Consider the following 15,747-nt stretch of genomic DNA (forward strand, 5'->3'; position numbering starts at 1 on the left):
TGCCTTGTTGTTTTAATGTTTGTTACAATTTATGCAACTCAACTTAAAGTATATCTTTACCATAATGATGTGAAACACTGGCCAAATTGATCGGTGCACAAGCAATCTGCACTGCCTACTGGGTTGCACATGTACAATTTGTCATTAATAATTAACATAAAAATAATTGATTAATGAATAAGGAAATATTGAATAATTTGAACAACGCAGTCTTCCACTTTTGGAGCATTTGGCCTCCCGTGCAACTAGCAGCTTAATAAAAAGGCTGTGTGAAGGCTTGCATATGCAAATAAATATATCAAAACAAAATAAATACATGTGATATTTCAGAATACAATTAGATGAAGACCTGATAGAAATGTATGATGCATATGTACACGCATGAAGACATTCGTTTATACAGACTTGCATTCACCGCACAGTCCCAGCATTGGCTGCGTTGTGTTCCACTCTTCCTTTCAGCTGTCTGAACACTGGCTGTCTGCCCTTTACTCTGGCCGGTGCTGTCAGAAAGAATCAGTGTCCCCAACACATAGACCCCAGCCCTCCTCCTCAATACAAAGAGCCCCTGCTTTATCTGGAGATGGAGGGAGGATCCCGCAGAGACAGAGAGGCACAGATACATGACCAGGACAGATGGGTGGAAAAACATAGACTGTGGTCCAAAAACCTCAGCAGAACATAAAGTCCCGGTCTGTGAAAAGTCCTTTCCATTTGCAAGCTGCAACTTTCTAAACTAATATAACACAATGCTGATCAAAAGTTGGCAAATACACATCTGCAAAGGTTGAGCAGTCTCATTATGAGTCCTGTAGGTGAGATAAAACATATCTAACTACCTATGAAAAATATTGTATAATTGTAATAATTGTATAATTGTATTAACTGAATGGTATTAAATTAATTGAATATCTATATTTATATACAAACATGCAATGTTTGTGTAAATAAAAGTCATTATGGAAATTAGCATTACCATACAAATGCAGCTCAATCAGCAAAAACAAAACCAGAAAAGCCAGAACAACACCCAAACCATTCTATAGAGTAAGAGAAATGGCTCAAGATCAAAGCGGACACAAATGAGTAGAACTGATGAAGTGAAGTGAAAGAAAGAAGAGAGAGAGAGAGAGAGAGAGAGAGAGAGAGAGAGAGCAATCCAGCGGGAGTCACTCGACTGCCCGGAGCTGGATCAATGGACACTAACCTCTATCGACCCACCACCACATGCAACATGAACATGCCCGTCTACGCCCCATTCTCCACATCTGCATCCAATAAATTCAGCCGAAAGCATCATATTATCACCCATAATCCCTATTCCAAATGCCCCTTCAAAACACACCTGGAGATTAATTATTGTTTTTTGGGAGACTGAGCACAACAAAACTAAGTGGAACTGTAGGAAATATCTTCAAAAACAAAAGCATTGCTAAGAGTAAACTGTTCTGGTCTGAACAGAGTAAAGAGAGTGCTGAGTGCACTTCCCTTTCTCCTCCTTGTGGCACAAGTACATCTATCTACAGATCCTCAACTACGGTCTTATGAAGTCGTTAAGGGCCTTAATAAAGGCTCTGTTTTTGTCAAAACAGTGAATAAAGCTTTGGTCTGTGACAGGGAGGTATTTTCTCCCCGACCGTGTACATCTCCAATTCGTTTCTACTACATTTAAATGCCACAGAGTCTCTAAAACCCCCAAGGCCCGGGAGACCAGGTAACCGTGGAAACCTGATTAGTAACCCGACACCAGGTCCGAGGCAGGGTTTGGTGTGCGGTTGCTTTAGCTTGATGAGGACTGTGGCATGGGCGTCTATTAAAGAGCAGAGCTGACAGCCCACCGCCCTCCTCTCCGCTCTGCCTGTCGCCACCCAAAGACGACCTTCCGACCTCCTGACCCCGAAAGGCCCCTCTAGTCCTTGTGTCAACTCCATGTCACATTCCTGCTGTTAAGAGAGAAAGAGTATGTGTGTGTGTATTTGAGCGAGTATGCTGGTAGGAGAATTCACAGTCCTCTAATTACAAACCCCTTCTCCTCCAAGAGGTCAGGATTACACAGTAATGCTATTCAGGGAAGGCCATTGATTAGCAAGACACAATCATCAAGAAGAGAGAGAGAAAAGAGAAGAGGAAGACAGCAAAAGAGAGCAGGAAAAAACCGGTTGTGTGTGTGTGCGTGTTCCTGCCATGGTATCCTTCACAGTCCAATAATCAAATTCTAGGAACTGAACCGATAAAAGATGGTGTATGTTACTATTATTTACTATCAAAACATTCCAGCAAATGAATATCTATATATATGCATAAATCCCAGCATATGCAGTTTCATATGCAGAAAAGCGCTTGACAACCGCAAAGTGACCAAATATGTTTTCTTTTGGTCTAACCCAAAACACTTGGGTAAAATATATACTTTTGTAATTTTTTACCTTCTTAAAATAAACATCAATTGGTTTTATATTGTGTAAGCTAATTAAATAATATTTACACAGTTTTTCTAAAAGAAATTTGTGGTTAAAGCACACTTCAGTTTAAAATTTGCTCATGTCAAATCTTATGCTCAAAATGCTGTATTTATGTGATGAAAAACAGTAAAATACAGCAATATTATGACACATTATTGCAACTCAAAATAACAGATTTCTTTTTTATATATTTTATCTTTTATTCTTTTATAATATATTTTAAAATGCAATTTATTCCTACCTCATCAGTCTTTAGAGTCACATGCTCATTCAGAAATAATTCTAATGTACTGATTTAGTGCTTAAGACATGTCTTATACCAATGTTTTTACTTTTTTTCAGGATTCTTGGATTAACAGTACTGCATTTAATGAAGAATCTAAATACTGACTAAAAATTATTCTATATTTTATATAGCAAAATAACTTTTTGTCTAATTTGACCAAAAGTATGAAACCAAATTTGAACAAGATAAATTTGCAAAACTGTTTAAGATACACGGTATGGTTTGTGTTCAGTCAATCTATCTTTATTGTAAGTGTATTTTGTCTGCAATAACACTCAATTCTGCAGTGCAGCCAGACAAAATATATTCAAGATAGAATCTATGAAACTAAGCTTCAGTATCCATTAAGATGCATCAGGGTTGCATCTTAAGTAAATTTGTTTTGCACTTTGTATTTGTTTGTTTTAAAAATTATCTCCTGGAAAAGTCAAAGTCAAATAAGTCTACTCCCATGGCTTTTCGGGAGAGTAAAGTGTTCATCAGAGAAAACCAAGCATATTCAGATACAGAGTTAGGTGTGGTCCTCTTTAAAATCTGCAGACTGACCAGGTCTCCAACCCGTGCTCCCAGAATGCACTGCAAAAGGCAAAACGTCCAGCGTGTGCAAGCGCACATCACATGACTGGCCCATTCCTCACGCTCAAATGGGATTCGATCCTTTTGGCAATGCTGCAACGACCCATCAACACCCTTAACCTTGTCTGATGACCTTTGACCTCAAACAAATTTGGCCCAACACCAAAGGATGTTACAATTTTTAGTACACAAATGCATAAGGGGAATGAGAGACTGAAAAAAACCCCACATACCCAACACATAACCTCAAATCCAATAATGCTGACAAACACTACAATAAATGTTACCGTTCAATTGCTCAACAATTCATGTTGTCTGCCATCAAACTGACGTAAACCATGATGAGAAAGTCAAACCTCGGCTTCTCTCTGTCATTCCCTAAAGGGACTCTAAAAAAGGCTTTTTACGGCTCGGATAAATTTTAGTGGCGGGAAGTTGTCATTTGTTTTATTTGGCAGGGGAGCTTTATTAACGACAGGGATAAATGTGCGCTGGGTATAGCATGTGTAATTAAGCTCTGGCTCCTGCTTTTCATTAGCACGCTGCTAATCAACCAGGCTAGTAATAAAATGGGAGTTTTGTTAATCAGGTAGGGTAAACTTGATTTGACCGAGTTTATCAAAATGTCTAAAGCCTGGCGTAAACAGAGGTGTATCTCAGGGGAAAATGCTCATCCATCAGAGTGATAACTTAAAGCCCTGACTTGGTGCAGGCAATTGGTCTCCGCGCTTTATCAAATTAATATCGCAGACGCGTCATGGGTTAGAAGGGAGTCGCAACACTTGTAGATAATCAATGGAAGTTGTAAATATGATTAATGACGGCTCTTTGCACTGATTAAGTACTTAGTCTGCCTTGTATGAACTGATAGGAGCCTTCTAGACTTATTTACATACACACACTCATAATACGTGGTGGCATCGGATTGCACATGCACGTACAAAATGAGTTCACAAACATAATCTTTCAAAACATCTCCTATCTAGACTGTTATTAATGCATGTGAAGCCTTTGGCGACAGGTACGGAATTGTTTCTTAGCTAGGCTTAATACCGGTCGCAGTAAAGTGCTAATTTAACCCCAACTTTCTAGAGCTAGAAACTGAGGAAGAGCACTGTGATTATTAATATAAAAGAGCACAAGAACAATAACACTTTATTTACTGCTCTATGGGATTACATGATATTAAACATACACAGTACTCACATGTAAGGACCTCCCATATATAGCACTTACTCAAAGCTAATTATAATTAGATTTATGTGAACTATTAACTAATACCACAGCATTTGCCAAGCCATTGTTTAACAATGGAAGTAGTGACAGATTTATTCTTCTGTACTGTGGCACATTTAACATATAAAAAAAAAAAAAAAAATATATATATATATATATGTGTGTGTGTGTGTGTGTGTGTGTGTATTTTGAATTCCTATTGTTTAATCATTTAATCATAAATATTATATTGTCCTATGTAACTTTAAATCTAACTTTTTTAATCATTTGCCACAGTAAAATCACGAGTCATACTTAGAATTACGACAACAGAGTTTGAAAGACCATTAAATTTAATTAATCAAAATCCTGCCAATTCATGAACCTTTTTTCTATCAAGGAAAGTTTCTGCAGTTCAGTTGTACTGCATTCCAGGAATTTGGCCCCTAACAAACACACTGAAACGGTAAGTACGAAGAAACTAGTACAAAAGGAAACACTCACTTGACTTTTTTAGGGCCATCTGTGGGGATAGGGGGTGCTGGTGTGGACTTGCGCTTCCTTGGCCTTCCGGGTCCTCGACGAGCCGGACTGCGTGAGGTCTCTTCTTTCCTGTAAACACACAAACACGCGCACACACACAGCCTGTCAATCACTCTAATTCACATTAACGATGCTGAATGGAACGAAACACTAAGCCATCCTAATTGTGAGAGTGGACTAGAGGAAAGACTTAAGCACAGCTCAGGCTTATGCAAAGAGGGCTCAGCACACACTGGGTGGTCTCAGCAGAGCGTTGCGAGGGGACAGAGAAAGAGCTGGAGAGAGACTGTGTGTGCTGGAGGATCGAAGAGAGTTCGATCTCTCCGCGCATGTGTGTAAATGGCTTTTGAAAGGTGTGCGGAGTGCATTTATATGTGGAGGGTGTGTATTTGTGAAAGTGGTCTGTGGTTTGCTCACTGGTGGTCATGTTTTCTCTGTAGCTTGGCCAGCTCCCTCTGTTTTTCCTTGTAACGCCGCTGCAGTTCTGCCAGACGCACACGCATCGCTAGCTCCTCCCGGTCCAGCGTTTCCATGGTACCCTTAACAGGACACACCTACACATGGAACAAATAATCGCCAGTGAGTTTAAAGTTTATAGCTTTCTTTCGCGTGACACAAGAGGAGATATTTTGAATAATGTTCACAATGCTCTTTTCCATACAGTAAAATCAGCACATTTCATGTCTCATGAAACTAAACCATTTCTTTAAGAAATAACTCATAATAACTGAATCATAATTGAATAGTTTTTTTTGTATTGGCAGAAAAAAGCAGGTTAAAGCTTTTTTCTGTTGAAAACAGCTGGTTTATGAGTCACATTTTAAGTGAAAACTGTTGCCACATGTTGTGTTCCGTAAAATAAATGAGAAAATATGAAAAACATAAATGTTGATGAATAAACACAAGTTACATGTACCGGTTCGGGACGTGGCGTCCACTTGCACTTCCTGCGTAAATTGAGGATTCTGCGAAGGGGTGGAGTTGAGTCTGCTGGTATTGGTGGGACCAGTTCCAAGGCCCGAGCAGCAGCTAGTGTTGCCAAACTTTGGAGGTCAAAGGTCAACATGTCGTCTTCTGCACAGGAGAATAAATAAAGGAAGTAGAAATTAGACCATCTGATCTTACAATGACACTGAAGAAGAATATACAGGGAGACATCCACTAGGATGGGATGTCCGATCCTGTTTCTAGAAGGTCAACTTCCTGCAGAACCTGGCTCCGACCTGGAAGCTTCAAATAACTTGATTGTATTTAATGACATTAAAGTCAGTTATACGCTTGAGTAAATGATGACAAAATATGCACTGGGGTAAACATCAATTGATCATTGTTGCCTGAGATGCATTTGGATATGTTCACATGTTTATTTTTATTTTTACCTTTCTAAATGTGGATTGAGGAATAGGCCCTACATACATGTGTATTTAGTGAAAATCATTGGAGACAGATGTTAATATCAGATGTAAACATAGGCTTTCTCTTTCCATGCATATTCAAAGTGACCTAGCAAAACAGACACCCAGCCTATCCCAGAAGATGCAAGTGAAAAAACCTGTAAAGGAGCAAAAATAAAAAGAGTCGAAGAGCGAGAGAGAGAAAGAGGAAAGCCTCAAACGGTACAAAGCCGCCTCTAAGCACGCCGCTGTTTCCTGACAGCACTTTGTGCTTTCAGAGGCTGAATGAGCAATGATGATAGCTATTAACCAGAGAGCTTATCTCTGTACATGAGGCTTAGATGCCAGGAGCCATGTTACAGAGAAAAAGAGAGAGAGAGGGAGAGAGAGAGATGAAGAAGGGCGAATTCTCAACATTTATCACTGTCATTAGGGCAGGCCACATGCTCAGTCTCCACTCAGCCAATGAGGCTTGAATATTCATGACAGCCAAAGCTGGCCTGGGGATACTGAGAAGACGGCATGAGTGTGTATGTGTGAGCGACTGTGTCTGTGTTAGCGGGTGTCCACGGCTCACTATTTTGTTGCGTCACGGCAAGGCAGGGGCACAGTAAGGGATCGGCAAGGAGAGAGACTGAATAAGGGGGGAAAGAGGGAGGGAGGGGAGACAGGCAATAAGAAGTAAAGTGTTTATTGAGCTATCTATTTATTCGCAAACATCCCCTCATTACTAACATGGAAAGAATCCAATTTTCTCCTCCGAGGGGAAATGCATGGTGCACAAGCAGACCTGCGCACAGAGGGCAGAGAGCAGAGAGCAAGAGGAGATCAAAACCGAACGAGAGGACAGAAAAAGTCTGGGGAGAAAACTGTACATCTTACAAAAACTGTCCGAGAACATTTAATAAAAAAAATGTATACTAAAATTTAAAATTGCATTTAAAATTGGCATTAGGTCATGTGTAATTTTTTTTTTTAAGTTTAAATTCTTTTAACATGTGGTGCATTTAAGAGAAATCTGTGTAGCATGTTTACAAAGAAAAACCTGTTAAGATGGGATTTTTTTTTCATGACAGTTAAGCATATTTTCCCACAAATTCACAATGTTTCACACTTCATGCTTTTCCCATTTTTCTTGATGGTGATTCTAATTATAAACAGTGAAATATGGTAATGATAAATTACTGTAATCATCAGGGTGGCCTTTCAGCATTACAGTAATGGGAACTGAATGAAAACGTTTTTTTAATTGCCATTAAAATAAAGTAAAATGTAACAAATGTTTTCAAAATGGTTCTAAAAAAACATTGTTTTCGATAATCCACTTTAGACATTCTACCAACAGTAAGTAACTTTGCAACTCCATGTCAACCAGCTGTCACTTGAGTATTAGTAGATTGCTTAATATCTTAAACACTTTATTTTGATGGGTGCACAACATACTGACTATGGGAAACCTGCTGTATATGTCAACTTATTCTACTAATCCTAAACCTACCCTAACAGTTTACTCTGAAAGTTAGCAATTGTAAATTAATGAGAATTAGTTGACATGGATTTACAAAATAACTTATACTGTATTTAGTAGAATGTCTAAATTGGACTATCACTATAAAGTGTTACCAAAAATAAAAATAAAAATAAATAAATGAAACAATAAAACATTTCCTCTCTTTTTTCTTTTCTTTTGGTTTTTGGGCTGTAATGTGACCTGAACAAGTTCTTGACAAATTCTACGAGATTCACCTAAAACAGGAAGAGGAAGGAGAAATTTGAAAGACAAGTTGTGCAGGCTTTAAAAGAATTATAGCCGCATGAAGGAAATCTCTCAGCTGAAACGGAAAGTGAGAGAGACAAGTGAACCGAAAGAAAAAACCAAGAAAGACAAGATGAGGAAGACTGGATTATGGTGGTCTGGGAGGGTCTTCGGTTTCCCACCTAGCTGAAATCATCATGCCACTTTTAGCCCTGTGGTGGTCTTTTTGAAATCGATGCCCATCGGCCTGCCGTAACGAGGCCGGTGGGGACCGGAGCCACGGAACGGCGCATGGATAGAGTGATAGCATGAAAGCAAGATGTACAAGTGGGATGGAAAATCTGAGGCCCAAAAAAGAAATGAAAACGAGAGAGGGAAGGAGAGAAGACAGATAATGCTCTCTGAGAGCATTTAGCCCAGAGATCTGTGGAAAAAAAAAGAAGCGGGAATGCTGTGGTATCACTGACTAATCAATAACAACTACCAACAATACTTCAAAGAACCTCTCAAAATCTATATAATTTTATCACATGTTATTTGTCCGTACTTCACAATGCCCATAACACCGCAAGGAATGTTAGCAGAGAGCGCCCGAGACGTCTGCCATAGATAAGAATGCTTGAAATCAAATCTGTAAATCACTGAAGAGTAAACCCAATCGCATATGAAATCTTTAGCTGCCGAGAGACCGGGTCCTGACAGCCCATGTGGCCGCCTCACCTCCAGTTCTTTAATAATTCAGTGGCGGACGTGTTTATTGATGACTTCTTCCCCGCTGCAAAGAGCTTAATCATATTCTCTTATTAGTCCCTTTAGTGCAGCTTGCTTAGACAAGAATTACACAGCAGATTACATCCCTGTTTTAATATGGGTGGAAAACACATACACAAACAGTGAAAACGACGCACAACGCCAAATGCGGTTAGATTTTTTCCCCTGCACAGTGTGAGCGTTGGGGATTTCTCAGCTGCTAGAGGATGCTGGCGTAAATAAAAACATCCTTTGGCAGGGAGACCCTAAACGGTCCCTGGAAAAGCAACAAGCCTTTAAAACAGCGCTCACAACAATAGGGCCTAATTAGCCGACAAAAACGCTGTCGTCCTGAGAGGAAAAAGATCAGCTGTTTTTACTATTTCATCAACTTCGCACTGAGGGACTCAAAAAGCTGTGGGAAAGCGCCGAGGCTTTTTTCCATCTAAAATGAGGCTTATAAAAGTGATCAAACAGGTTTGAGGAGCAGGGGCAGGGGAGCCGTCCCTCAGGATGAGTGAGTGGACACAGTCCAATCCGGCAGACCCGGGGGGGGACTAGCTATCATTAGAGCTGCCTTTTAAGACAGGCTAAAGCCCTTTAAAAACATGGCCCCCTCCTCACCACTCCGTCTTAGTCTCTCCCACAGGAAGTGCTGAACCCCAAAAGGCCGGGGAGCATTTGATCTGTAGGCAGGAAAAGAAGGCAAGAGTGCGAGCTTGTGCACAGTCGAGTGAGCGAGTGTGTGTGTTCCTATGAAAGTGGAAAGCTGGACGGTCAGCTGAGAGTTAGCATTTGTGTGTATTTCAGTGTGTCTCTGCACGTATTGTCAGGATGGTGGGATGGGGGGGGCTTTGTTATCTTTCCTTCACACAAAGCCTGGAGATCTGGCTGGGCTGAAAACCCTATTTTTTGTGAGGAGAGAAAAAAAACAAAATGAAAGCCTCCATCGTGGTCTTCCCCTGCCGCCTATATCACAGCTCTACAAGACCGCTCATGCAAATCACTGATGAGGAATTAAATCATGTGTGTGATTGGGTGTGCTTTCTATTGTGATAAGAAAGAACAGAATGGCTGTTTCTGTCTTTTTAACTACCGTTTGTTAACCTGTTGGTGCTGGAAATGTTAGTAGATGGACAGTCTTCTGAAATCGTGTGGGTTAATGTGGTGTTGGTGTACACTGGGAAGGATGTAAGCAAATTATATCAGGGTGTGAATAATTAAGGCCAAAGGGAGCCTCAACAAAAGATTGGGAGGGTTTTAAAAGTTGTAAGCACATACTTAAAAGGTGGAACAAATTTCAGAAAATTTGCTTAAAATTCAGCATATCTACTTTCTAAATGCTTGTTAGTGGTCTCATCATGAATGATTCATCCATGCATATGTTTATTTCAGCATATGTGGAATTTTTAATCAGAATTCTGTGGAAACAACAGTTTTTTCTCTAGTGACTTCTATATTCTACCATTTTTGTGTACAATCCACTGCAAACTTACATTTAGTTCTAAAAATCAATCAACAACCAGTGGACATCAACCAATCAACAACTCATCCTACAATTTTTGCTTTTTTGATAATCTGTTTCAAATGGATGTACAAATGCGATATGTAATAAAAGATATGTTGCTATTTCAATTCCACTGAGACATACATTTCTTTTGATTAGCTAGAACATAAAATTGCAATGACATGCTATGTTATAAGTATTACAGTTTCCACATGCAAAGACTCTGGCACAACTGCAGTAAATAGATGCTCATGAACAGAAATTGTTTGCCTGAGGAGGTAACTGTAGCAACAGCTGACCATTTAAGCACTTTGTGTTTATTTCTAAAATAATTTTTAGGGAATCATCTTGTGCAACTAAAATTGTCTTTTGTCACCTCAAGCACTTTGTGTCCTTTTCAGATAATTATTGGATGAAAAACATTCAAATGCATAAACACTTACATTATCTCTTTATAAATGATTTTCATAAAACCGTTTTGCTTAAGAGTCTTTTAAAGTACAAATATCTACCTAACTGTGTAATGGCAACACAAGCCACATTTGGGCAAGATTAACCTTAATATTGCTAGCCAAATATGTCCTACTCCTTTACAAAAGCAGACAGAAAGTCACTGAAAATTCTGCACACAGAATGAAAACAGAGTACGAATATGCAATTCAAAACCTTGATTAATCTGAATATTGGGGGGCACATGTGTATGTTTATCCTTACCTCTGTTCTCTTCGGTGTTGTTCCTCTGCTGTTGGGATCGCTCCAGCTCTGCCAGTTCACTCAGTAACTCTATACCATAATTTGGGGCCACTGCGTTGCCAGACACAGGTGCCGGGACTGCCATAAGGGCATCTCGAGTGGCACACAGTGCTGCTGCGATAAGCAGCTCCAGGCTCCAAATGCAGCTCCCAGGGTACTGATTCCCCAGGGCAGAGGGCACGGGGCAGGGGGAGAAAGGCGGAGAGGGTGAGTCGGTGGGTGACGTGCACTCATCCTCAGCGGTCCTCTCTGGAACCTGCTTGGTAAGTTCTACAGACTCAGAATCCAGTGTGGAAGTCACAGCTGAATCATGTAGCTCCTCAACATGCTCCTTGTTGTCTTCAGCTGGTGCTGGACTCTCTATTCCACTCGCCTGGCTTTTGGAGATCATAGTCACTCTGTCCGGATCTGCTATGGTAGAGTCAGTAACAGGGCAAAGAGAAGTTTGTGAGAGAGTGACATCCACCTGTCCTTCATCCACCTGTGCATCTGCTTCTATTACTCCTCCCTCGTCCTCTACATCCTCCACCTCCTGGGATGTTCTAGTAGGAGAACCCACTCCAGTGTGGCACACAGGTTCCTCCCCTTTGGGTGAAACGGGGTGAGGTTGGGGTGCAGGTTCAGCTGGTTCCGCTTGCTCAGCCTCCAAGTCTGCATGCTCGGCCAATTGGACTTCTTGAGGGGAGGGGCCACCTTTGTAACCCATTGCGATGGCAGGGTAAGTGTAGCCAGGAGGGAGATCTATAAGGAAAAATATGAATAAAACTGATTGAGTATTTCCATAAACACTGATGTTGGTTTGGGCTCCTCAACCTTATTTGAAGTCACTCTATTACAAGCATAAAGATTTAACTGCTCCTGAAACACACTTCAGCGCACAGCGAACCAGCAAGCCATTACCATTCATTTGTAATACACATCACAATATGACCTTGTCAGTTAAGGGGCATGGCCCCCTGCCGCTGAAGTGCAGAGAGGGGTGATATATATGCTGTATACAGAAGCATTAGCGACAGTGTGTACCATTCGCTGCGTTTATCTAGTATAACTCACACACATAATGGAGCTGGCGCCATAAAGGCTATGGCGCAGGCATGAGAGATTTTTCCATGAATATTGAATTATGTTCAAGTTGTTATGGATGCAGTGTGTGCGAGAGAGAGAAAGAGTGCACGAAGGAATGTTTGTGTATAAATTAGTCTTTAAGTGAGAGTGTGTATTCGTCTCGTCTCGAAAACGATTGCATGGGAAACGTTGCTTGCATGAAAGAGCGAGTGTGTGTGTGTGTCTATATGAGATCTGCAGCATAGCCTGGTATATTGATGACAGCATGGTGTCTGGGTGTGATTGCACAGCCAGCCCTGTCACCTCAGCGCTGTATTATTGATGGTATCCATCCGCCAGATGAATGCGTATCCCTCCGCCAGCCAGCACTCAAGGACCTCTGAAGGATAAGAGAGGCCCTGTCTGCTGTCTCACTGACCTCCCTACTGTTTTCTGTCTGTCTCTCTCGCACCTACACCGTACGGCAAGCCGCTCCCTACAGCGTCTATGCTATCTTGCACATACAAATGTGTCACAAATGGATACAATGGTGCAAAGACATGAACACAAAGTGAAAAGTCAGCTCTTACACTTCCATTCGCATTAACAGGCTGATTGTCTTCGGTAATCAAAGGGCAAAGTCCTTCAAAGGCCCTGTATATCTTATCTGCAGCAAAATATCTCTCTCTTCTGTTCACTGTCCCTGTGGTCAGGGTCTTTTTTTTCTATTCGGCCATCTCTTCTCTTCTTTTTTCTGTCTCTCCTTCACTTCACTCCCTCTCCCCCGGGGGTTTGTGGAGCCAGACGCGATGGCAAGACCCTAACCTTGAGAATGAAATGAAATGTTCCAGCCTCTTTCCTCTAGTCGCTGTTTTTTTAGACTCAAATGTGAGAGCATTGGGATAGGAAGCATGTTAGTGAAAAGCACTATTCTTTGCTTTATTGTATTCACCCCCTTTTTCAGACTGAATTATTACTCCAAATAAACCAATACACTGCCTTTTTATTGTCAGACTCCTGTAAGAATGCTTTCTGATTCGAATACTAAGCACGTATAGGACATAGCAAACATTATTTTCAAAATTTAGAAAGCTGGAATCAATATGGAAATTCTGTCTGAAACTGATGCTTTTAATTACTAATATTTTTATGCCAGTAAATGATATATTGGCTGATATTAGACATAAATCTATGATTTTGTCAGTCTGATCACAAAAAAACTTAAACTGTATAAAAGTTTAGATTTATATGTGATGATTCTTAAAGATTATTAAGGTTTTATAACAGCTAAGCTACTTGGAAATAATAATTGAAGTACTATTATCAACTGGTTATAATTTTTTGGCATATGTTGATAAATTTACCAAACAATGACTATATGCCTATAAGCATATCCTGCATGTTAATAAATAATCTTGGTGGGGTGAATTTTTTTTTTTGCCACACATGTACATGTACATGTACATGACAATGCGCAGCTATGATGTGTTATGGCTAACATTAACTTACTAACACTTGCTTTTCTGTAAATAAGTTGTGCAAACCTCACAAAATATATTAATATTAAAAAGCCCAGTTTACAAGGCCTATAATGAGTCTTCCTTCAATCATACCTATGTGAGTTAGAAACTACATTTCTACAGTTACAGGTTTCTGCAATGCCTATTTGTTCCTGTATGCACACTAAATACATTCACCATTCGTCCTACTGAAATAACAGACATGAATGCTGTCATTTTCCCACTCACCAGGCTCCAGGGACTGAGGGTAGTCCTGTGGCGGCTGGCCCTCGCCCCTCTTGTCCTGGGACTCTGCAGGTTTTGGCAGGTGGTGGGGGGTGGCATGGGGGCTGAGCGCCGGGGACCGAGGGGCAGCCACGGCCGGGCTGGGCTCAGGGCAAGGCGTGCAGGGCGTACTCTTGAGGTGGGATCGTGGGGCGGGCGAGCGACAGCAGGGCGAAAGACGAGAAGCGCAGCCTCCTGGGGATGAGGAGGAGGGGGGCGGTTTAGCAGAGGGGCCAACGGAGAAAGGCTTAGTGTGCTTGGACGTGCGGAGCTCAGACGATCCCTCAACCAGATCGATGGGGGGATCCTCAGGTTTCCTCTGGAAAAACACAAGAAAATACAAACAGGCTTCAGAGACTGTATAACACAGCACGCTGCAGCAACAGTTGGAAGTCAAACATTATGCATATCAACATTATTCCCAGTTTCCTCACAACCAAAATGCATTTATAGTGAAAAAAGGATGGAGGTAGTTATGATTCAGTCATCTCAGGTTTTTTTGTGTAAGGACGTGCACCAGGGACATAGTACAATGGGTGCTAATGATCCACCGTACACTTGCATTCTGCCCTGCTTCTTTGTACAAAAGCAGTGAGATAAAAGACTGAATCCTGCCCTGTTCCTGAGAAGAATCCCACTCTTTCAAAACTTCCAACATTAAAATGTGCTTTGAAAATGAAAGCTGGCCGTTCTTTGGCTATAACTGCTATGAATTTCTGAGAGCAGGAATAACAGGCCTTTTACAACCTCGGGCACCCTGGGTAGGCCTGCTGAAAGACGGCAGGCTTCTGTAGAGAAATAGCTGTTGGGAAATCACCTTGAGGGGTATGAGGAAACGTGGCTAACCGAATGTACGTGCGGTAATACCTGTGAGTGACTGTGTCTGTGCACCAGCTCCATTGCCTGTGCAGCGCGATGCTGTTGGTGCTGATGTTGCTGCAGCGCATAGAGTTCCTGTTGCCGTAGAAACTGGGAGCGGGAATAGACAGCGGGATGCTGCATGTGTGAGGCGGGCCCTCGGGCTCCGTAAACAGGAGGCCACAGTCCCTGCTGCTCCATTACATCTACAGAGAGCGAGGGAGAGAAAGAGAAAGGAATGAGAAAAGAATGAACAAAGGTTTTTCTTTTGCCTCAAGGCAAGTCTCACTTATCGCTCTGAAGGCCTATTGATTTACGGCTATAAGATTCCACTCCTTTTCCGTCCCTCTTTTCTTCCACCCGCTTTTTTCTTTCCAAAAGTCATCCTTCGTCCCCAGGGCAAAAAAACTCCCTCACATTTCCACATCTCTTTCCTCATCATGTAGCGCACTCAACCCGTAGGCAGAGAGAGAATGCAAACTGCTTCCTTTTTACATTGTCTGTCCCTCGCACTCACCGTTAGCCTGGTCATACCTCAGCGGATTAACGCAAAACGACGGTCACCAGTGAGCTCACCAGCCACACTTGCCTGATCTCTGGCTCGCGCATGCTGCAGTGCCAGTCAAGACGATTCAGCGCTGCTGTCTCAAACTGTCACATGAATGTGGCTCCTCTGACAAGACTTTCCTGACAGCCTGCTGAGAGCGGGCAAGAAGGGTCTACTCCCAAATGGCTCACTCATTCACAAGAGCTGGGCTTGAGTTATTATGCCTTTAATAAGGGTTAGGTGATGGGTTTTGGCTTTAAAAAGGAGCACAG

The 15,747-nt window shown here is 41.5% G+C and overlaps 1 protein-coding gene across 6 annotated transcripts in view; it reads right to left on the reverse strand.

Annotated features, from left to right (window-relative positions):
• bahcc1b (BAH domain and coiled-coil containing 1b) overlaps nt 1-15,747 on the reverse strand; it is a 95,755-nt gene that overhangs the window by 14,570 nt on the left and 65,438 nt on the right. For all 6 annotated transcript variants that reach the window (XM_043253876.1, XM_043253880.1, XM_043253879.1 and 3 more), the window contains 6 exons: nt 14,938-15,134; nt 14,035-14,389; nt 11,204-11,983; nt 5,999-6,156; nt 5,500-5,636; nt 5,044-5,151 (listed from right to left, as the gene is read on the reverse strand). In XM_043253876.1, the coding sequence (XP_043109811.1) occupies nt 5,044-5,151; nt 5,500-5,636; nt 5,999-6,156; nt 11,204-11,983; nt 14,035-14,389; nt 14,938-15,134 (1,735 nt within the window). The remainder of the gene's footprint in view (nt 1-5,043; nt 5,152-5,499; nt 5,637-5,998; nt 6,157-11,203; nt 11,984-14,034; nt 14,390-14,937; nt 15,135-15,747) is intronic.

This window comes from Puntigrus tetrazona, chromosome 12, assembly GCF_018831695.1.
Source record: "Puntigrus tetrazona isolate hp1 chromosome 12, ASM1883169v1, whole genome shotgun sequence".
Classification (NCBI taxonomy): domain Eukaryota; kingdom Metazoa; phylum Chordata; class Actinopteri; order Cypriniformes; family Cyprinidae; genus Puntigrus; species Puntigrus tetrazona.